This window comes from Prionailurus bengalensis, chromosome D3 (assembly GCF_016509475.1).
Source record: "Prionailurus bengalensis isolate Pbe53 chromosome D3, Fcat_Pben_1.1_paternal_pri, whole genome shotgun sequence".
In the NCBI taxonomy this organism is placed as follows: Eukaryota; Metazoa; Chordata; class Mammalia; order Carnivora; family Felidae; genus Prionailurus; species Prionailurus bengalensis.
Genome location: NC_057356.1, coordinates 46,373,147 through 46,397,699, shown reverse-complemented (window position 1 = coordinate 46,397,699; position 24,553 = coordinate 46,373,147). Strand labels below are relative to the sequence as shown.

Here is a 24,553-nt window from a genome sequence, read left to right as displayed (position 1 = left end):
CTGTGAGTACACATGTTAAATATAACGTGGAAAACTTGATGGCTGATGCACCCCAGCATCCCATAAGTGCAAGAGGAGCTTCAGGGAAGAAGGGCTTCTGGAGGCGATGATGCCTCCTGCATGGAGAATAAAAGGAGGGGAATTAGCTGGGGAGAGAAGTGAGGGGAGGGCACACCAGGCATAGGGAGCAGCGTGCATAGAATGTCAGTCGTGCAGGAGCACAGCGGTGCATGTGGGCAAGATGAAGCAATTGGTATTCCGGAGAGTGAAGGGCAAGGCGGGGTGGGATGCAGCTGGAAAGGTAGCAGCTCAGATCACGGGAAACCTGAGGCGGCACGGAGGAGCATGGACCTCTGGCCATGAGCGTCACGAGAGCCCCAGGCCACCTGTGGGTTTCAGGTAAGTCTGGCAGGGGGGAAATGGGCGCAAGAGCCAGGGAGTAAAGAAAGGAAAACCGAGAGAGGAAGGGACATGGGAACAGAGTGGTAGAAAAGGGATGACAGAGATGGCAGAAGGCAAGGGGAGTGGGGGAGGGGCAGCAATATGGGGAGAAAGGGGGCCAGGAGAAGAGACAGAGCCTTGGTGAAGAGAAAGGGGCCTGTCACTGCGGGTCCTTCCGGCTGACGACGGCACCCACGCAACATACGACCTGCTGCTCTTGGACGCACAGGGCTTTACTGCTAAGGGCTGGGGTTACTTTCTTCTTCAAACTTCGAAGTTTATTTTTGAAACAATATGGAGATTTGCACAAGAGTGAAGGTCCCAGATATTAGAAATTGACTTGGCTCTTGAGAGACGAAGTCCAGTTTGCAGCGGAACCAGCCCATTCGATGGTGAAAAGTACTTGGTTTCCAAATCGTTATGGATCTTTGAGAATGAGGGCTGCATCCTTGGCTCCCATAAAACGGGCACCCCCCCCCCCCCCCCCCCGCCCCAGGGCAGGGGCAACGCTCAGAGCCTGCCAGGGGAGCACTGCGCAGGGGAGCGAGTGCAGGCACTGGCCCCACGCCTCTGTGGGAGCGCGCATGCGCGCACGTTCCCCACGGGACCGCAAGCCTCGCGGAGGCGTGAAGGCGGGGAGGGCATCGGGTAGTTTTAACCACAGTGCTTAGCTCACTACCTCCCACGATAGCAAAGGCTTCGTAAAGGTTTCCTGAATGAATTATTTCTAAAGGCCATATGGCCATTAGGGACAAGTGAAGACACAGCTACAGAGAAAGGAAATGACAAAGAAAATCTTGTTTGATTAAAACAGATGAATTATGACTCACTAGTGATCCTTCTGCTGGGTGAATGGACGCAGAGAATGCCTACTTTTGTTCTTTAGCAGCTTTGATAGAGTGGACGTGACATCTAGCCATGGTTCAGTGACAAAATAAATATTTATTTTAAATTAAAGCATCTACCTGTGTTACACACGGCATACACTATGAAATATAATTATAGAAGAGTATTTATGAGCTGAAAAACTACTATTTCCCAGTGAGTTTTATTGCTTTTGAACATACAAGGTTAAAATTCTACAGAATATTCTATCAACAATGTCCTGTCCTGGCCTGTCCCATCTTGTAGTGGAAGCAGTTCCCTGGGACATGCTGAATTTGGCTTAATACAGTCTAGGAGCTCAAAGAATTGAAACACACTCTAGATGCATTGCACAACGCAAAGGAAATCCATGCCAGAAGAACGCATTTTCAAACAGCACAACGTAAGTGGGGGGGCTTGTGCTCCTGGGGGCACTGATGCTCTCTCCTTTCTTTGTATCTGTCCATTCTCCTTCCAAGTAGGGAGGCCCTGGCTGCCAGGGATGAAAGAGAGGAAGGCAGAAGAAAAAATGTGCTGCTTCAGGATACAAAAGAAAAATTTCCCGACAATCCAATTTTCTATGGGAAATATTTTTTAAGGTATTTTAAAAGAAGATTATTTTCCGGTGGATAGGCCACAGACAGCAAGGACTCACCTCACCTGTCTTCCTACATAAACCCACTTTGTCTTGGCAGCCGCAGATTAGTGCTTGAGTGACTTGAGTATGCGCCTTAAGTCTGTCTAAGCGTCATCTTCTCCCCGATTACTTGCTTGAGCTATTGCTCATCTAACAGCCACAGGGCTCCCCTCCTGCAGCCTCCTGCTACCCCAACAAAACAGGGGCCCAAAGCAGTGGCTCTGATTTGTTATATTCGACCAGGAATTAAGTCCCGGGATCCACCCATTAAAAACATTCCATGAAGCAAAAATTTAGAAGCTAATGTGTCATTTCATTGTTCAGCTAGGAGTTCTTCTCCGATGGCACGTGTTAAAATGGAGGGAAAAGTGAAGTGTAAAATAATTCAGCCTGAGAATGCTGAATGCCATGTTTACAAAGCAACCTCAATTTGGCTTTGGGTTTGGCTGGAGATGCGATATTTGATGTCTCAGGGACCAGTGGGGTGAGGGTGGGGGGCGAGGGGACAGGGAGACACAGATCGTCGGCCAGGAGAGTATCAATTTACTCACGATACATATTCCCGAGCCATCCTGGCATCGATTTGAATGTCCGTTGCAATTGCAGGGAACACATCGTCCGGTATATGCACCTTTGCTATCCCGATAGTATCCGGGGCTACAACCCTGTTTTTCAAACAAAGCATTTAGTCAACATAAAGAATTATTATCCAAAGCATGTGCCAATTCTGACTGTCAAGGATTCACTTTCTTTTTAAAATTTATTTTTAACATTTATTCACTTTTGAGAGACAGAGTGTGAGTCGGGGAGGGGCAGAGAGAGAGGGAGACACAGAATCCTAAGAGGCTCCAGACTCAGCCGACAGCAGAGCCCAGCATGGGGCTCGAACTCACGAGCCACGGGATCATGACCTGGGCTGAAGTCAGACGCTCAACCAACTGAGCCACCCAGGTGCCCCAAGCATTCACTTTTTAAATCTTTTTTCCTTTAGTTGGTACGTGGATTTCTACTTTCAAACACTAGCCAGTCCACTGGCTCCCTTTGTCAGATTCTACCTTGTTTCCACGCCACAGCACGCGTGTGTGCTAGTGGCAGAGAGGGAGATGTGTGGGGGGACATGAGAGAAAAGGGAGACGTGGAGGGAGGAGTGTGGAAATGGCTTCCTCTCCTTCAACCGTTTTAGGGCAAGTGGAGGGGTGGAGAGGTGAAGGGGTAAAGAGGGTCAGGACATCAGTCTTTGGTGGGGAAAGTCTCTAAGCAAATCCTTTCAAGTTCAAGTGCTCTTAGGGCAGGCATTCCGGCTCCAAGTAGGAGTTTGGACTGGTGGATGAAGGGGGACTAAGGAGTCTTCATTAGGATCTATTCAATAATGGCAGAACCGGGGGAATCACGTCACTGCCACTGGTCTATAAGCAAAAGCGAACTCAGGGGAGAGGACCGTGCCTGTGTTCTCTACAGAACGCTGCAGGGACACTGGGCTCCAATGGGACACGCAAAGACCCAGCTGGAGGGGATCTCACTGGGTGTGGTCTTCTTTTCTTGTTCAATGTTGCTTTGACCATATGTGTGTGTGTGTGTGTGTGTGTGTGTGTGTGTATGTATATACATATATATATATTTTAAGGATTCTAGTTGAGCGCCTGGGTGGCTCAATTGGTTAAGCATCCGACTTTGGTTCAGGTCACAATCTTGCAGTTCACGAGTTCCAGCCCTACAATGGGCTTTGTGCTGGCAGCTCAGAGCCTGGAGCCTGCTTTGGATTCTGTGTGTCCCTCTCTCTCTGCCCCTCCCCCACTCACATGCTGCCTCTCTCTCTCTCTCAAAAATAAATATTTTAAAATAAATAAATACTTAAAAAAAAGGATTCTAGTTAAGAATGCCCCCAATAGAAGAAAAAGCAATTCTTCCAACACCAGCCATTAAAAATTATTTAGATTTCTGTCTTTAAAGAGAATCATAGACATTTTGTTTATTTTGGCAGAGCAAATTAATTCACTGATTCAAACCAAATGTTGTCCCCAGTTTCTTTAAGTGACCTCCATATACGGCCTATCTAAAGCATCAGGAAAAAATAATATTTCAAGATAAAAGATCATCTTTCATCTAATCCTCTTTAAACAGCATTATGTCTATAAGACTCTGAAGCTACAATGAAGAGAAATCAGAAAATCAACCATCCATTCTCATTCATCCGTAGCCATAAAGGGCTCTACCTGGTCTGGTGGGAAAGAGGAAGAAGCCAACCTTATAGAGCTGGAGAAAGAAGCCTGGTACACTCCCCGGAGTAGAACATCCCAGTTTCTGATAGGAGTTTCTTCCAAAATTACCAATTACTACACACTGGACACAATAACAAGACTATAATTTCCAGTACGTTTTCCCCTTCAGCTATTAGAAACCATGTTTAGGCAAAAGAAGCTATTGCAAAAAATGAGATTGCTTTATGTGTTATATGAATAGGCTTGTCTACAGGAGAATCGAAGTATGAAAGGAATGTTCTTTAATTGAAAACACAACTGAGAGAGACGTTCGAACAAAATTCAGCCACTGGTAGTGTGATCATATCTACAAGCAAATACTCTCCACTACTAAGTGGCAAGTGTCTCTTAATTACCCCCACATATCACATTACGTGCTTATGAAATAATATTTGGTAAAGAACAAATTATCCAAATAAATAAATATATGTGGTTCATTTATGACAACATGTCTGAGGAAAAAGCCTTAATTAAACATGTTTGGCAGGAGGACGGTCCATCCTGATTAAAATTAAACCACCCACCTTAATTTGCTTTCGATTAGAAACAGAAAAAGTCCCCTACAAGTCACATGACTTCTACTCAGGCAGAACGTTTGTCGGTTACTGAAATACAATCATTTTCTCACCTCTACAAAGCACACAAACTCCACACAATCTTATACACAATTCAGTTCAAGTACTCAGATTGTATTGAAGATTTACTCTAAATGAAAATGAATGTATCCTAATATATTATTTCAGAAAGGGGTTTAGCAACCATATTTTTTAAGTAACAATTTTTCAGGATCACTTTTCCAATAAACTTGTGTGGTACAAATGATAAAATGATGTCCCTATCAGGTTTTCAGGGCTACCTCAGCAGCCATTGGATCCATTTCTCTGTGAGCATACATGTAAAAATCCAGAAAGTTGAGACAGAGAAAGAGAGAGACAGCAAGCGAGCAGACTTTATGAGTGTTTAATGCCTGGCAAATTGAAGCATGTCTTGTTAGGTATTATACAAATTCAATCTCATCACTTTTCTTAAACATGGATTTCACTGATTTTCGTGGTTTACTTTACCGGTAAATTTTCTTCCAAGCAGAATTTGGAAGTCTACAGGCACTGAACTCTTTTGTCTTGGGGCCTGAGTTACTCTCGAAAGGGCACAAAGTTTCATAGTGTACTAACACCCCACAAACATTCAAACTCTGAGCTGTCTGGGCATTTCCAGGTGGGCTGATGTTTACGGGGTTTGTGGTTAACAGCTCAGGAGAACAATCTGTCAGGCACCGTAATAAACCCTGCCAGTCAACAGGACAGGGAGGCTCTGGGTCCCTCCCCCAGCCCACCCATTATTCATTCATCTCCTTAACTTAAAAAATGTCATAAAGCTAGGAACCCTTCCCCAGCCCAAACCAAATTTAAAAGGGACATTACCTGGCTGGGCTTAAACTCCACATAACTTGCTTGCAGATGGCTTTGACCCGGAGGCTGAAGAAACGCTACCCTTTGCTGCTGTGAATTATATCCCAGACACTGCCCCACAGCTGCCCCAAAGATCCACAGCCATCCAGCGCTCCAGGCTGACCACCTCACTGTGGGGGACATCCTGGTCCCTGGGCGTCCTGCTGGCTGCACGCAAACCTTTTCCTCTTCCTCTTATACCTGCCCTTCCTGCTTCAGTGCCCAAGCCCGCCTGACTCAGGTGAGGCAGGCTGTCTGCGGCAGGAGGCCCCACCTGTAAACTTCACCCATGAGTCAGCCTGTGAGAGAGCGCACATAACAGTCCCACAGGGAAGAACGCCGCTCTGTAATTCCTGCGAGGTGGGGTAGGCATCACCTTCTACCCACCTTACCCCGCAGACGGCACTAGCTGATTAGAGCAGATGTAAATCACAGGCTGAGTCACGAGCAAAGAACACGCCCGGGGCAGGAGGCTGGTAATCCAGAGGTTCCACTCCTTCCCTGGGGCTATGATTTTATTTAATCGGGCTAGAAAAGAGATAGGAGGAAGGGGGTGGGGAAGAAGAATCTTGGCACCTGTGGACTAAATGTTGTAAGACAGAAGTCCCCACGGGGTACCTGGGTGGCTCAGTTGGTTAAGCGTCTGACTTTGGCTCAGGTCATGATCTCCCCAGAAAACCACGACAGGTAATATATTTGCAAGTTAAAAAAAGAAACTTGGGTGCAGATCACCTAGGGGCTTTCTGCGATCAAGGGGTGAGGATAGAAAAGGGAGGATGTTGCTAAATGTACATACAGGGGGTAGAGGGAATACACCGAGTGATAATATTTGCTATTTCCTAATAATTGCACCAAACATTGTGCTTTCCCTCCCATCAGGAAGAGAACCTATTTACAACTTGAGATACGACAGTTTCATTTTATGGCACAATTTAATCATCTGAGGACAAGTCAGGCTGGCTGGGCCTGGCAGGAAGATCTGCTGTGAGCTCGGAAACTGGGCTGCCACGTCCCCTGGAAGAACCAGGACACTGTCTGGACTCTAAACCGGAGGGGCCCTCGACTAAAGAACAGCACAAGAACCCGAGGTCACCTACTGGAAAGGCAGTGGCTCAAATACTGGGATGCCCACTGGCGGGCTCCTTCTACTTCCCAGAAAGTCCTGATTTCTACAACCTCCAGGATTGACCAAATGCCTGCGGCTTTCCAGTGGAATTTGAGATGTCTGTGATTTCTTTTTTGTATTTCATACCTGAAGGTGGTCCAGGTAAGACAGAAGCTATAGCCCAGGAGACACCTGTCCGATGGACAGAGTACTTCAGACCGTCCAGCAGGGTGGGGGCAGCAGACAGAAGGGGCAGCCACAGGAGTCCTAGGGGGAATTTCTTCCTACCTGGCATGAGTCACCGGTGTAGCCAGGGGGGCAGGCACACATCTCCACATGATGTGCTCTACGCCCACTTCCTGTGGCAGAGGCCTCCTCCAGTCCCACCCCGCTCAAGGAGAGCCGCTGAGTCTCGGTGAAGTAGAGGCCTCGGAGGCGCACACCTTCTAGTCTAGACAGTACCATCATCAGCTCTTCCCGGGACACGGGGGCACCGCTGCTGGCGTGCCTGAAGTTTCCCTACACATGGAAAAAGAAAAGCAAGGTCTCCCCTTGGCAAGCTCACTTCCAGGGCTTTCAGAGAGACAGGCGTCCAGCACAAGTCAAAGGAAAGGCACAGAAGACAAGAGAGAAGAGAAGGGAAGGGAAGGGAAGGGAAGGGAAGGGAAGGGAAGGGAAGGGAAGGGAAGGGAAGGGCAAGGAGGAAGGGAGGAAGGGAGGAAGGGAGGAAGGGAGGAGGGGAGGAGGGGAGGAGAGAACAGAAGTTAGTATAAGATAGCAGATTTATATTTAGAGTCAGGTGTCCTGGGTTATTCCTAAGAAAAGAGAGTGCCACATGAAAGGGGAAAAAATGAAGGCAGGAAATAAGGCACAATGAAATGCATTAAGATTTCCCAGTGTTTACTTATTTTAAAATGCACTCTTGGGGCACCTGGTGGCTCAATTGGTTGAATGTCGCTCTTTTTTAAACGTTTTTTTTAAAGTTTATTTATTTATTTTGAGAGAGAGAGAGAGAGAGAGAGAGAGCAAGGGAGGGGCAGAGAGTGAGGGAGAGAGAGAATCCCCAAGCAGGCTCCTTGCTGTCAGTGTGGAGACAGAGGCGGGGCTCGATCTCAGGAACTGTGAGATCATGACCTGAGCCAAAATCAAGAGTCAGACACTTAATAGACTCAGCCACCCTGGCACCGCAGAGTATCTGACTCTTGATTTTGGCTCAGGTCATGACCCCAGGGTTATGGGACTGAGCCCCACCTTGGGTTCCATGTTGTGCATGGAGCCTGTTTATTTATTATTATTTTTTTTTATTTAAACTTTTTTTTTTCAACGTTTATTTATTTTTGGGACAGAGAGAGACAGAGCATGAACGGGGGAGGGGCAGAGAGAGAGGGAGACACAGAATCAGAAACAGGCTCCAGGCTCTGAGCCATCAGCCCAGAGCCCGACGCGGGGCTCGAACTCACGGACCGCGAGATCGTGACCTGGCTGAAGTCAGACGCTTAACCGACTGCGCCACCCAGGCGCCCCATGGAGCCTGTTTAAAATATTCTCTCTCTCTCTCTCTCTCTCCCTTTCCCTCCCTCCCTCCACTTCTTGCTTCCTCTGTCCCTCTAACCAACTCTCTCTCAAATAAATAAACACATAAATAATTTTTTTTAAAAATGCACTTTTGTGTGTGCAAGCACAAAATGAATGAGAATGATACAGGAGAAAGGCTTAAGGAAACCCACTGAGTCATGCAGTTAGATCACTCATTAAATGTACATCATTGGGACAGAAAGTACAATCTTTTCTTGCACACACACATTTATATTTTACTTTTATGATGGTAAAAGGCACATCACATAAAATTTACCATTTCAGCCATTTTTAAGTGTACAGTAGAATAGCATTAATTATATTCACATTGTTGTATAACACATCCTAGACCTTTATCATCTTGCAAAATGGAAACTCTGTACCTATTAAGCAATTTCTCCTCTCCCGCCGATTCCTGAAAACCACCATTCTACTTTCTGATATTATGAATTTGATTACTTTAAATACCTCATACAAGTGGAATCACTCAGTATTTGTCTTTTGGTGACTGGCTTATTCCACTCAGCATAAAATCTTCACATTACGTTCCAGCATCTAACTAGCTAGAACTATCATATTCTAGCACGTGATAGGATTTCCTTTTTAAGGTAATATAATATTCCAACATATGTATATACCATATTTTCTTAATCCGTTCATCTGTCATCTGCCACCTCTTATCTACTGTGAATAGTGCTGAAATGAACATGGATGTGTGAATAGCTGTTCAAAACGCTATTTTCAATTCTTTTGGGTATATACTCAGAAGTGGGATTGCTGGATCACGTGGTCATTCTATCTTTAAAATTTTTTAAAATCTCAATACTCTTTTCCACAGTGGCTCGTACTGTTTTATAATCTCACCAACAGTGCACATGTGTTCCAATTTCTGCACATCCTCACCAACACTTGTTATTCTGTTTTAACAGTAGCCATCCTAATGACTGTGAGATGGTATCCCGTTGGTTTTGATTTGCATTTCTCTACTAATTAGTGATGTTGAGTATCTCTTCATGTAAAAGCCTGCACTTAGAAAAAGAATTTTTTTTTCATGTTTGTTTATTTTTGAGAGAGAGAGACAGAGCATGAGCAGTGGAGGGGCAGAGAGAGAGGGAGACACAGAACTGGAAACGGGCTCCAGGCTGTTAGCACAGAGCTTGACATGGGACTTGAACTCAGAAACTGTAAGATCATGACCTGAGCTGAAGTCGGAGGCTTAAACGACTGAGCCACCCAGTCATCCCTAAAAGATTGCACATTTAACCTTTATATTCTGTTGCCTCCTTAAAACTTGGCTTCCATATGTCTTAAATGGGCATAATAATATCTAATCTCTCAGCAGTATGATGAGGATTATGTGTCCTATAGTGTCCTATATAGTAGAGGATTAAAGCAAATTAAATAATAAAATGTACATAAAGTGTTTAGCCCAGTGCCTAACATGTAGTAGACATTCAATAAATGGTATCTATTATTATTTACATATAAATAAGATACTAATATAATTTTAGTTTATATTTTTAACAGCTTGAGGTATGATTTGCATACAATTATATTCCCTTATTTTAAGCGTACAATTTTTAGTAAATTTACAGAAGCATGCAACCATCGCCACAATGAAGTTTTACATTTTCATCTCCCTACCCCCAAAAGAACCCTTGTGCCCATTTGTAGTTACTGCCTATTCCCATCCCAAGCCCCAGGCAACTGTCTCTAGCTTTACCCTTGTTGGACCATTTATATAAATACAAGCTTTAGGGACGCCTGGGTGGCCCAGTCAGTTAGGCATCTGACTCTTGGTTTCGGCTTGGGTCATGATCTCACAGTTCAAGAGTTCTGTGCTGCTAGTGTGAAACCTGCTTGGGATTCTCTCTCTCCCTCTCTCTCTGCCCCTCCCCCACTCATGCTTGCTCTCTCACTTGCTCTCTCTCAAAATAAATTTAAAATAATACTTAAAAATCAATCAATCAATAAATACAAACTATTTCAATAGTACACAAATGCTTATCTTCTTTTTAAAAAAATTTTTTTTTCAACGTTTATTTTTATTTTTGGGACAGAGAGAGACAGAGCATGAACGGGGGAGGGGCAGAGAGAGAGGGAGACACAGAATCGGAAACAGGCTCCAGGCTCTGAGCCATCAGCCCAGAGCCCGCGGGGCTCGAACTCACGGACCGCGAGATCGTGACCTGGCTGAAGTCAGACGCTTAACCGACTGCGCCACCCACGCGCCCCACAAATGCTTATCTTCTATTCATTTCTTCACCTGCTCTGTTGTGCTCTTATTATCATATACATTATGTCTTTATACACTGTATGCTGATCAACACAGACTTATAATTACTTATAATTATTACTTTAAGCAGTTGTCTTTTAAATCAGAAGAAGTTACAAACAAAAGATATATTTTTACTGCCTTTCATATTTACCTATGTAGTTACCTTTACTAGTGTTTTTCATTTCTAACCGGGATTGAAGTTATTGTCTATAGTGTCCTTTCATTTCTGTCTAAAGATTCCCATTAGTATTTCTTATAAGGAGGGCGGGATAGCACTGATTCTCCGTTTTGTTTATAATGGAATGTCTTCATTTCTCCTCCATTTTTGAAGGACGTTTTTCTGGATATGTAATTCTTTGCTGCATGTTTCTTTTAGCACTTTGAATGCTGCCCCACTGCCTTCTGACTTCCATGGTTTCTGGTGAATAGTTAGGTCTTAACCTTATTGAGGACCCTTGTATGTGATGTGCTTCTCCCCCATTGCTTTTAAGATTGTCTTTGTCTTTCAGAATCTTTACTATGATGTTTCTAATGTGTGGATCTCTTGCATTTATCCGACATGAAGTTTGTTGAGCTTGGATGTGTAGATTAATGATTTTCATCAAATCTGATAAGTTTTGCAGCCATTATTTCTTTAAATATTGTTTCTTTTTTTCTCTCTCCTCTTGTTCCGGTACTTCAATTATTCACATGTTGGTACATTTGATGGTGTCTCATATGTCTTTGAGAGTCTGTTTGTTTTTCCTCACTCTTTTTACTTTCTGTTCCTCAGACTGAATAATCTCAATTGACCTTCAAATTGGCTGATCCTTTCTTCTGCCTGTTCAACTCTGTTGTTGAGCCCTGGTCTTAGCCTGGCTGCCATAACAAAACACCATAGACTCAATGGCTTAAACAACAGAAATCTGTTTTCTCAAAGTTATAGAGGCTAGAAGTCCCAGATCAAGATTGCCAGCCAGTTTGGTCCCTGGTGAGAATTTTCTTACTAGCTTACACATGGTTGCCTTCTCACTGTGTTCTTATGTGGTAGACAGAGAGAGTGAGTTTTCTGGTGTCTCCTTTTATAAGGGCATTGATTCTATCAGATCACAGCTCTATCCTTATGATCTTATTTAACCTTAATTACTTCTTTACTCAAAATACACTCAAACTAGAGACCAGGGCTTCAACACATAAATTTGGAGAGAACACAATCCAGTCCACAGCAGCTCTTCTAGTAAATTCTTCATTTTCAGATATTGTAATTTTCAACCCTAGAATTTCTATTTGGTTCTTTTTTTTATAATTCCTATTTCTTTACTAGTATATTGCATTTGGTGAGATATTGTTCTCATATTTTACTTTAGTTCTTTAGACATGGTATTCTTTAGTTCTTTGATGTATGTTGATTTAAAGTCTTTGTGTAGTTAAGTCCAATGTCTGGGCTTCCTTAGGGACAGTTTCTATTTATTTATTGCATTTCCCTCCTGTGCACGGACCATGCTTTGCTGTTTCTTTTTCATGTCTCATATTTTTTTGTGGAAAACTGGACATTTAACATAATGTAACATGGCAACTCAGGAAATCATATTTCTCCCCCCTCCCCAGAATGTGTTGCTGTTGCTATTTACTATTGTTGTGTCTTTGTTTAATGAGTTTTCTGAACTAACTCTGTAAAGTCTGTATTCTTTGTCATGTAAGGCCATGAAAGTCTCTGCTTAGGTAGCTTAGTGGTCAGCTAGTGACTGGACAGAGATTTCTTTAAATGCATAAAACCGAAAAGTCTCTTAGTATCTGCCAAGGGGTTGGTGTGTATGTTGAGGGACCCCTCAACACTCAGCCAGGGAGCTGACAACTCTGTTTTAGCCTTCACTTATGGTTTATTCTAAGCCTCAAGGTCAGCTAGAGGTGAGGTCTTAGGGCAGTGTCAGGTCTTTCCTGAGCATGCTCACAGTCCTGAGTATGTGTGGTCTTCTACCTTCCCAAGATTGTGTTGGAGCTTTTCAAAGCCGCTATGGACATCTCATTCCCAGCTTTTTAAGTTTTGTGATTAGCCTATTATTAGCCCCAACTGTTATCCATCACCTCAGGCAGCCATGAAGTTAAGCAACCGCCTCTAAATGTTTTCAGACATCCCAAGGGAAAAGCTTTTCATCTTGGAGACGGTTCCAAGTCAGGTCAAACAAAGACAGCTTAGAGGTAGAATCTTCCAGAAAACCTCCAGACAGGTCAAATCATGATAGTTCTCTGGGAGTGAAGCTTTGTATAAGTTCCGATGCCACTGTCTCCCCTGATGGTTGCTGGGCTACTGGCCTTCACCTTGCTGGTGGGCTATTGTTTTTCAAAGCTACTGTGGAGGTGGGGGATGGGAACAGAGCAAGCTGACTGCCACAAAGCCTGATGTTCTTACCAAAATTCAGCCATTTTTCTTGAATAAACACTTTTCAGATTGTTGTAAGCCTTTGATCAATGTCCAGGTTCTAACATACTTGATTCTAACCATTTTTGCCAGATTTCTTACTGCTTTTACAGACGAGAGAATTTCTGGAGGTTCCTCCTCCACCAATTTTGCTGGCATGTCCACTCTCATATAAATAGAATATGTGGTCTGTGTCTTGCTTCTTTCACTCAATATAAAAGCAATATATTGCTTTTGAGGTTCATCCATGTTGTCATAGGTATCAATGCTTTGTTTCATTTATTGCCAAGTAGTATTCTATTGAATGGATGGACCTGTACAGAAATGTTAAAATATGTCTACAGATTCAAAGTACTTGAAAAGTATCACCTTGACACCTTGAGGTATCAGACATATTTTTAAAAATTTTTTTTAATGTTTATTTTTGGGAGAGAAAGAGAGACAGAGCATGAGCGGGAGAGGGGCAGAGAGAGAGGGAGACACAGAATCCGAAGCAGGCTCCAGTCTCCGTGCTGTAAGCACAGAGCCCTACACGGGGCTCGAAATCACGAACTGCGAAGATCATGACCTGAGCCAAGTCGGATGCTTAACTGACTGAGCCACCCAGGCACCCCTTAATGTTTATTTTTGAATGTGTGTGCAAGTAGGGGGGGTACAGAGAAAAGGGGAGGTGAGGATCTGAAGTGGGCTTCTGTGCTGACAGCAGAAAGCCCAATGCAAGGCTTGAACCCATGGACCACTGGATCATGACCTAAGCTGAAGTCAGACACTTAACCGACTGGGTCACCCAGGCACCCCTGGACATACTTAATAATACAAGTGGAACACTATTTTAAAGAAGTTGTCATAACCAAGTAAATGTAATATGTTTTATGATTTCATAAGCTTTCCTTTATTTATCTTAATCTTATTTCTTTTGGTATTAGACTGTTTTTGTGGCTTTTCTATCCATTCATCCCAAGCCTTTGTTGGCCACTGAGGAAGGCATGAGATCACAGCATTTACAAGCTCACAGGGTTTATAAGACAATGATAATTACCTGTAAAACAGGAGAGACCATGCTAAGTGCCATACAGATAGTATAAACAAAGCCCTATGAAGATGAAACTCTGTATATTCTACACAATTTATATTTTAAATTTATACATATGAAATATATGTCTAGAAATATAATTAATATTTTGAATTCATAAAATAAGTCAAAACTCATAATTGCTTGAAAGGACTAAGTTGTAGAAATGCAGTGTTACTCGGCAATCAAAAAGAATGAAATCTTGCCATTTGCAACTATGTGGATGGAACTAGAGGGTATTATGCTAAGCGAAATTAGAGAAAGACAAATATCATACTTCACTCATATGAGGACTTTAAGATACAAAACAGATGAACACAAGGGAAGAGAAGCAAAAATAATATAAAAACAGGGAGGGAGACAAAACATAAGAAACTCTTAAATACGGAGAACAAACAGAAGGTTGCTGAGGGGTTGTGAGAGAGGGGATGGGCTAAATGGGTAAGGGGCATTAAGGAATCTACTCCTGAAATCATTGTGGCACTATATGCTGACTTGGATATAAATTAAAAAAATAAATTAAATTAAAAAAAAGAAAAGATGCTCAACATCAGTCATCATTGGGGAAATACAAATCAAAACTACAATGACATATCACTTCAAATCTGTCAGAATGGCTGAAATCAACAACACAAGAAAAAACAGGTAGCTGCAAGGATGTGGAGAAAGGAAAACCCTCTTACACTGTTGGTGGGAATGCAAACCAGTCCAGCCACTCTGGAAAACAGGATAGAGGTTCTTCAAAAAGTTAATGGTAGAACTACCCTATGATCCAGCAATCACACTATTGGGTATTTACCCAAGAATACAGGACACTAATTCAAAGGGATACATGCATCCAATGTTTATAGCAGCATTATTTGCAATAGCCAAGATATGGAAGCAGCCCAAGTGTCCACTTACTGATGAGTGGATAAAGAGGAGGTGTAACACACACACACACACACACACACACACACACACACACACACACACTGGAATATTATTCAGACATAAAATAGAATAAAATCTTGCCATTTGCAATGACATGGACAGAGCTAGAGAGTCTAATGCTAAATGAAATAAGTCAGTCAGAGAAAGACACACACCATATGATATCACTCATTTGTGGAATTTAAGAAACAAAACAAACAAAAAAACAAGCAAAGAGAAAAAATAAGAGACAGAGAGAAACAAAGCAAGAAACAGATGATTGATTATAGAGAACACTCTGATGGCTGGCGGGGGGGGGGGAAGTGGGTTAAACAGCTGATGGGGATTAAGGAGGGCACTTGTCATGATGAGCACAGGGTGATGTATGGAGGTGTTGAATCACTATATTGTACACCTGAAACTAATATAACACTGTATGTTAACTAAGTGGAATTAAAATAAAAACTTAAATCTTAAAAAAAAAAAAGAACTAAGTTATGGAACAAAAAGGATCATCAAGAACCTTTTTATGTGTGTTTTTCCTTTACCTCCACCACCTGCACACGCACGTGATACAGACGGTCTGGCCGTGGGTTATTTGGCTCCTCATAGATGATGGACATGTGCTGACCCTGTTTAAAGAAAAACATGAGATACGTCACAAGGATTAGTGAATGGAAACAGAGAAATAATACCTAATATGGTGCATGTTCGCAAACAGGAAACCAGGAAAATTCCCTTGACTGAAAGTGGCTATAAAGATGGAATTTATTTTATTTTATTTACTTACTTATTTATTTTACAAAAAACCATGCTTTGCAGTCAATGCATGAGGTGACTTTCCATGACGGCTGACAGGTCCAGGCTGTAGTAACCAGAAAGTGCTTTGGTGGGTGAGTCAGTGAGGAGGGTGGGGTGGGGAGAAGGGCTATGTGCAGGCTGCATAGACAGGTTGCTGCAGAGCTGGCACGTGGGGGAGGAAGCCCCCGTAGCCCACTCCCTGTGGGATCCAGCCCTGCTCACTCTCAGCCTCTGAACCTCCCTCCTCATAGCAGGGGCTCTTTGGGACTCCTGACAGGGCATAATGGGAAGGTCAAAACCCACCAACACCTCCACCCCAAACCCTCACACAAAAACCCCAGCTTTTCTGTTACAAACCCAAACCCAAAAGGGTTCCATTCGCTAGTGCTGGCATTTCAGAAAGGAGACCATTATCTGCAATCACAATCACTGAAAAGCTTAATCTAAAAAACATGCCCCGTAGGCTTTTAATTATGGTGGTTTGGAACAAAGCAGCAGACTGAATGCTTCATGAGCCTAAATTATTTTCCATCTTTGGAGGGAAAATTAAGAAGAAATTTTGGTCCTCACTTTTCCGTGAATTCCAACTGCCTGTGTAATAAACTCTTTGGCAATAAAATATTGGTATATTAATGGTCTGAACTTAAGATATTCTGAAAAAATAGGAAACTGAAATACAGCACTGCCATGATGGCATTTTTGTTATGGAGCTATTTTTTTCCTCTAAAACATTTTTGGGGGCACCTGGGTGGCTCAGTTGGTTGAGCTTCTGACTCAGGTCATGATCTCGTGGTCGTGAGTTCAAGCCCTGCGTAGGGCTCTGTGCTGACAGCATGGAGCCTGGAGCCTGCTTCGCATTCTGTGTGTGTGTGTCTCTCTCTCTCTGCCCCTCCCCCACTCAACTTCTGTCTTTCTCTGTCTCAAAAATAAAATAAAGATTAAAAAAATTTTTTTAACTCTTCAGGGCCTCATTTTCAACATGTTTTACAAAGGTTCTTTGAAGTTTTTGAAACGACAGTTCAATAAATTTGGGTGCCAGTAAAAACAAAACACAACCCAGCAGTGCCTAAACACAAAAATTGGCCAGAATGCAAGGCTCTCAGCTGTGACGAGATGTGTGAGACTCGCTCGTCCCTACTGTACAGGGAATGACACACAAAAACCTTCAGGAAGCTGGAATTGCACTGCATTAACCACAGCACATAAACCAGAAACGGCATCAAGTTCAGGCTCAGGCACCTCAGTTCTGTTCAAGACATTGGGCCCTGTACTTTAGGAGATTCAAAGCAGAATGTGACGTTGACCCTGCCCTCGAGGAATTTTCTAGGTTGCAGTTGTAGACTATGTGGCTGGTACATACTGTATAGATGTCACTTCTCTTCTCAAGAAACCAAAATGGCTCCCTACCGTCTGTATCAACTCAAATTCCTTATCGTAGCATTAAACATCCTCTTTCCCACCCTTCCAGGTTTGTTTTCTATACAAACAGCCTAGTTGGACAGGTCACCCCTTGCGCACTGCTTCTCTGCCTTGGTTTATCCTATTCTTTGCCCCTGGAAGGGCACTTCTCCTGTCATGCCAAGGCTTAAAGTTCTGGCCCCCAATTAACCCTTTCCATGAAACCTTCTGTGGGCCTCTCAACTACATAAGCCCCCAGTTGGACCCCAGCTGCCAGAGAGTCTTGTTTGAACTTTACCTCAAATGCTTATTGTTCAGTGGATTGTAGCTATTTGCATATGTCTTTCATCTCCCTTCTTAGATTACACTCTTATTAAAGACAGGGTCACCTGTCCTTTAGGAGCCCAGCAATGTGGCCTTGTAAACTGGGTATCAAAAACATTTGTGAGACTGACTTGAAAGATAGAAACATACAAATAAGTTTACCATGAAGCAATAACTTAAGAGAAGCAAGAGTCAGATACAGTTACATTCTTTGGGAGGGGAGACAAGAGAAACCACGGGGGCTGGGATGATCAGGGGAAGCAGGATCCTGAGGAGGGGCTACCTGCTCTCAACTTCCTTTGTAGTTGCTATAAAATATTGGAAATGACTTAATACAACTTTCTTATAGGCCACTGATCAAGATGTCCTAAAACTGGGTCAGCAACCAACTGCAACTGCCACTTCCAGCCACTTGGGTCATGTTGTGATACCTACAGTGAGCTGCACATCCGGCTTCTTTTCTAGAAGAACCATGTCGCCAGGTAGCCCAAAGGACTTGATTTGGTAGGTGAGGTAACCACCATAGGAAGAAACCTAAAATTGGAATTGTAGGATCAACAGCACAAGCATTAGAAGAGCCTATGGCAATATTAACCCACATAACAAGCACAAAGGTCCATCTGGAAAGATACGATCAACCTGTTCATGGTCGTCTTGAAAGAAGAATTGAAGATAGTATTTGAACTTTCTACTTTGTACCATTTTATATCACTTAAAATGTTGAGCACGAACACCACTGCGTTTTACAAGCAAGAATATGCTTCTGTTAAGAATATGGGGTGCCTGGGTGGCTCTGTCGGTTAAGCGTCCCATTCTTGGTTTTGGCTCAGGTCATGATCTCACAGTTTGTGAGTTCGAGCCCCGCGTTACGGTCTGTGCTGACAGCCTGGAGTCTGCTTGGGATTCCATCTCCCTCTCTCTCTGCCCCTCCCCTACTCACTGTCTAGCTCTCTCTCTCAAAAATAAACACTTTTAAAAAAGAAAGAAAAATAATAGTCACACAGAAACAAGTAAGATCCTTCTATTCTAGATGACTACTAAACCAAAGTGTTCATTTAACCTATAGCTATCCTAAGAAATCTAGGTCACTGGTTTCTTGTTTAAATGACAGAACTGGTTAATATCTATCAGTTACAAAATGAATCTCTAGAAACAAAATTTTTAAAAAATTTCCCCCAAGAGCAGATGGTGTGCATTTCCTAAGTGATCATACATTCCTCTGGGTACAGAAGCCATGTCTGACTGCTCCAGTAGGTATACAGATTTTTTCTCAATGCCACCTAAGCAGCATGATCATGGTGGAGGCATGAAGTCACAGTTTTGTGACAGCTACTTCACCTCTGCTCCTGACACTTCCCACCCTTAAGATGAAAACCAATCAAGAAAGGAGTATTTGAGAGATGAAAATAAGAGGCAATGATCACCTCAGAGCGGGGCAGGACAAAATACCCTTCCTGGAAAACAGAAATAACCTGGAGCAGGGGAGGAGAACACCATTACTGAGCCCTCAGTTCACTGACGTTCCCTAGAATCTGCAAACTGACAAAGTCACAGAGTTATGATCTTAGAGTCTGGAAGTATTCCAGGGTAACATCTTAAATCATCCTATTGAGATTGAATATTGTCTTTCTGATGGGCTAAAGTGGTTTTTAAAATATGTCCATAAATTCTTTGATACTCTTGTCTTCAAGAGGTGGAGCTTAGTTCTCTTCCTTGAGTGTGGGCTGGACTTAGTAACTGGTTTCTAGCCAATAGAGTAAGGAGGAAGGGAGGATATGTTTTTGCTGCAATTAGGTTATAAAAGATTATGGTTTCTATTTTGAGTTTCTCTCTCTCTCTCTCTCTCTCTCTCTCTCTCTTGCTCCACATCTCTATCTCTGTCTCGTTTTCTACCCATTACTTTAGGGGAAGCCAGGTGCCATGTCACAAGGACCCTGAGGTGGCCTATGGAGGCCTCATGTGATGAGGAACTGAGACTTCCACTCAGCAGCCAGCAAGGAACAGAGGCCTGTGGCAACCACATGAGTGAGCTTGGAAATGGAGCCTCCAGTTCTGATGACTCCAGTCCTGGCTGCCATCTTGACTACAACCTTATAAGAGACCCTGAGCCATCCACTCCTGAATTCCTGATCCACAGAAACTGGGCAAGATAATAACTGTTTGATGCTTTAAGCTGCAAAGTTTGGGGGTAATTGTTTGCATAGTAATAAGATAACCCATGCATGGGCTCACTGTGTGGAGGCCAAGAGGGGTATTAAGTGAGGGAGAAGAGGGGTCATATGAGAGAAGCAACATTCCCCGAACTCAAAGGTCAAAACCCAAAGTCCTTCAACTAGAAGACAGAATTAGAGCCTTCAGGCCAACAAGGCCCTAGTATGTAGTCATTCTAAGGGAATATGGTGCCACCTGAGCCGGGCTGTGTGGAATCTACACCTTCTGGAAAGCTCTACCTTCTGCTACCAAGTGCATGTGCTACCTGCCGCTGGTTCTACAGGAAGCCCACACTTCCATTGTCAGAAATGAGTGTCATGGGCCCGGCAGCAAAGGAAGAGCAATTCGCTTATCAGCTCCCTGAAGAGCGTCTAGCTAACTGCATGTGACTCTGCTAATGACGGCTGAGGTGCCACCGGCTCCTGTGCTTCTTGTAATAACTCATGAGTCACTTGTCAGCTTTTGTTTTCCTGACAAGGAGCCTTTCTTCTGCTGTAAAACAAAGAATGCTTACCATTGGCTTTTAAAAGCACACGTGTCCCATTTGCAACAGATATTACCTAAATGGTTAAGCAAAAGTGGAGAAAAACGTGGTGCGTGGTTTCCTTGGCTGGGGAGCTAACACTTGTGGGGTACATGAGGCTCATAAGCCCCTCCCAGCAGAGGGGCCACGTCTTTTCTGCACTTGTAGTTCATCTAATTTCTTCAGTTTCAGTAGCCTGAACTTCCTGACGCTTCTTCCAGACAGTCAATGATGCTCACACAGTGATGAAGGAGGCCCGGCGAGGGCTCAGAAGGACAATAGGACGCCGTTACCTTGTCTCCCAGGTAGGAAAGAGGTGCGACCCAGGACGCACTGTGCACGGTTGAGGGCAGCTCCTGGAGGTCCGCGACCACACTGCTGCTGCCCGGGTTGAATGAGACGGGGATGTCTGCTCTGTCTGCTGTCTCCAGGCGCCAACCCATCATGTCCACAAACTGGAACACAAGAGCAACGACGGAAATGTACGCCTGCAGCTTCTCTGGTGACGGCTGAATTGTGCAGAATAGAAGGACCAGGGGGTGGCCACCTTGCTTCAAAAGCTTCACTTTGATGCCTCCTCTTGAGCTTGCTCTTGGATTCCCATGACAGAACCCTCACCTGCCACTGCCTCCCTCTGACCCATCACAACTAAGAATGCTCAGACCACGGGATCACAGTATGTGGAATTTATCTTTGCCCCAGCACACATCCTGGTTTTGACATTTAGTAGCTATTTGATAAGTGTTCAAATCACATATAAATAAGCGTGGGAATAATAACTAGGGCCGTGGGCACATTTTAATGGTGAGCTCCTTAGAGAGCTCAGAACAGAGACGGAACAGAGTGGCCTGCTATCGTTATTTTTCTCTAATGAATCCTTATGACCAAATATTTTTCTGATCATAAAGGAAGCCAAGAGTTAAAAGATGAGGGAGGGAAAAGAAAAGGAATTGACAAGACATTGGTTAGAAATAATGCTTCTGGGTTCCCCTGGGGGTAGAAGACTTCAGTGGATTTACAAATTAATTGTTCCCCCAGTTACAAGCCTACATTCCTTTTGGGAGGCAGGCAAGGAAATATATAAAACAACTTTTCCTTGAATCCTTGTTAGACAGAAGACATTACTCATACAAAGAAGGCAAGCACGAAACTGCCAGTTCAAGGAACAACAAGGGCAGCAAAAGTTTTAGTTTCATGGAGTTAATTTAAAAACTGGCCAAAGATGTGGTAAAAATAAGCGAGATGGAAAGTAAAACAGAAAGAAAAGAAGCAGAGAAAAAGAAGTGGGAGGGAAGAACAGCAAACTCCATTCATTTCATGAGTGTTTCTTGAACACCTATTATATTCCAGACCCTGCGACAGGCGCTGGGGGTGTATCAGGAACTTATATGCTAGTGTTGGGGGAAGATACTTAAATTTTAGAACTAACTGGATAATATGTCAGGGAGGGATAAATTCTACAGAGGACACGAAGAAAGGTGAGGATACAGAGTGGGCAGGGTGAGCTATTTCGTAGGGAGTGGTGAGGGAAGGCCCCTCTGAGCCCAAGATCCTTAAGCAGACCTGACCAACTGAGGGACTGAGCGTGAGGACATCTGTGGAAAGAAGAGCGCAGGCCTAGGAATGGCGAGGGCGAACCTTAACATTTTAACAAAGTAACATATAAAATTTCCCCAAGCCCTAGGAGGTACTAAATAAAAACAAAACGCTAATTCCATACATACCTTAGATCTTCTTTTATGTGTACTGTGACAATTGTTATTTATTCCAAAACAAAAGCAGCGGGTACAACCCTTGGGATTTGCTGGGTCCAAGTAGAAGGATCCTTCTCGACACACATTACATTCCGTACCCTCCACGTTCTCCTATTGAAATAAAACGCGAAACAAGATGATGGTTTCTTCTAAAGCTTCCCGGATTGCAATTAGCTACTTCCACGCATTAATGCCAATACGAGATGTTAGAACGCGGATGCTAACAAGACATGGAAAGTTATATAACTGCTAAGCTTTTACATCACATTAATTGTTTAAACTATTCTACCACGCTTAAGTGAAAGACAGAATTTTCTCAATTTCACAAGGTGCCCTTTGGCATCTTGAGGGTAGAGAACTAGCACCATAAGGATTCACAGTATGGGGAGGGGGGCTGGTTCACTCCACTAACTACCACCTCAAAACATATGCTGGGACTTAGGAGCTCTCCTAGCACCTGGCAGGATGTCCTGGAGCAGATTATTAACTTGAGGTCTATGGGTCAGGAATAAGCTTCTGGGGAAGCTCTGAACCTCTTGAAATTATAGACTAAAGTTCGGTGCCAACTTCTCTGGAAAGGATCCAGATCAGTCTTCTGGTTCTTAAGGTCTACCTCTTCTCCAAAGGATAGGAGGGGTCTTCCCTTGTAACTATTTCTATCAAATGAGATAATAACTATTAAATGCCACATGCCTTGTGGAAATCCATTGCAAGTCAGTCCCACTTCCCACATATTTTTATGCGTTGACCCGACACGAAGAACTTCTACACTGGCCAGTGGCTGGCGCCCCTGGCATCACGTGTTCTGCCTCACCTTGCACAAGCAAGCTCCGGTTCCTGGGTTGCAGACCCCTGGCTCAGTCCCATCCCTGTTGCAATGACAGGGGACGCACTCGGGGAAGTGGTAAAACCCGGGAGCACACTGGTCACACTGCCGCCCTGTGACTCTGGGCTTGCACCTAGACCCAAAGCAAAGGAGCAAAAGTGTTCATTGTCTTGGCCACACACTTCTGAAGTCCACCTGCACAGCAGAAGAGCAGTTCCTGCACGAAACCAGCTAAACACACAGTGTCTGCCCGTGGGGGCTCACTGCCCAAGGCAGAATGGAAAGCAGCAGAGAAAAGGCACTTCCACAAAGCAGTCAGGAGGACCATCCTGGATGTCACCCCTGGGTCTGGCTCGTGCTGGACTCTGGGGGTGCAAGGACAGACACAGCCCCCGAGCCTACGTGGCAGGGCAGAAATGTGGACAACATGCACATGGGGTCTCAGCAGGGGTTGGGGGAGCAGCTCTGACCCAGGGTCCCGGAGGGAGGTGATGTGTGAGCTGAACCTAAAAGGGCAAATGTTGTGGGGTAGGAGTGGAGGCGGGTGTTCCAGACAGAAAGAACAGAGAAGAACAGCCTGTTGTGTGCAGGGAGCACACGTATGAGTGGAGAAAGTTGACCCATGAGCTGAAGAGGGAGGCAGGAGGTGGTTCACGGGGACAGAAGTGCTGGCTTCTGTGACGCTGTCTGGTGGAGTGCAGTGGCTGAGCCCTGTGCACCAAAGGCAGTCTGGCTGGAGCACTGATCCCAGCTCTGGCACCCAGCAGATACAATATCTTAATAATTTTCTAAGGCCCCATTTTCTCATCTGTGAAAGGGGAAATGCTAGCTGCTGCCTCCCAGGACCCCTGTGGAGATAGATGAGGCACCACGGCAAGCTCTTGGACAAGGAATCGCCATCTAGAAAAGTTTTAAGTAGGAAAGAGCCTGGTTGGATGTGTGTGTGGATGGAGTCAAGATGACCAATTCTGCAGCAGGCTGCGGAGTCAAGAGGGAGAAGGGGCTCAACTAGGGCAAAGGCATTTGGGATGGAGAGAAGAGATGGGTTCCAAGCTATTTTGGGGTGAGGCTGCTGGGGCCTGTAATGTTCTGAATGAGGGGAGAGTAGGCAGGAAGGCAAGGAAGACCCCCAGTCATCCAGACTGGGCTCCCGAGTGGATGCTGGGGTGGGCAGTGGTCCCTGCGCCTGGGCTCCGAAGAAGGCTCTGTGGGGAGCGGGGTGCCATCCACACATCTGTGCACTTGAGGCAAAGAATGGAGGGGGAGGCACAGAAGACGGAGTGAGAAGAGCAGTGAGCTGCCAGCAGAACTGAGAAGCCCGGCACCCCGCGGGGTGAAGAGAGGGAGAGGGAGTGGGTGCCAGCTCCATCACCGAGCTCCATGGCTGACGTCTGGTGGGATCCACACGCTGATCTTTTCTTTGTGGGTCTAAAGAAAGTACTAGAAAATGTGCTTTATATCATAACATTGGGAGTATAATCTGACACGAAGTATTTTACCACTAAGGTGCTACCAAAACCTATTAAAATATCTTACCCCAGGGACCATCCTGAAAAAGAGAAATCTAACTTTCTGTCCCACAAAGTTTGCCTTTGGCAAATACCTGCTTATAATCAAGTACAGAATGTTGTGTGTGATGAGCACAAACTCGGGACCACGCAGCCCAGCCTTGAATCCCAACCTGGCTACTTACTGGATATAGAACCTTGAGCAAAGTAACCTTTTTAC

At 44.2% G+C, this 24,553-nt stretch overlaps 1 protein-coding gene across 1 annotated transcript in view; it reads right to left on the bottom strand.

The window, feature by feature from the left end:
* Window positions 1–24,553, bottom strand: part of LAMA3 (laminin subunit alpha 3) — a 267,946-nt gene that overhangs the window by 69,958 nt on the left and 173,435 nt on the right. Inside the window, 7 exon segments of the mRNA XM_043558464.1 lie at window positions 2,494–2,607; window positions 7,042–7,272; window positions 15,537–15,620; window positions 17,947–18,045; window positions 20,539–20,700; window positions 21,970–22,110; window positions 22,814–22,958. Of these exon segments, the coding sequence (XP_043414399.1) occupies window positions 2,494–2,607; window positions 7,042–7,272; window positions 15,537–15,620; window positions 17,947–18,045; window positions 20,539–20,700; window positions 21,970–22,110; window positions 22,814–22,958 (976 nt within the window).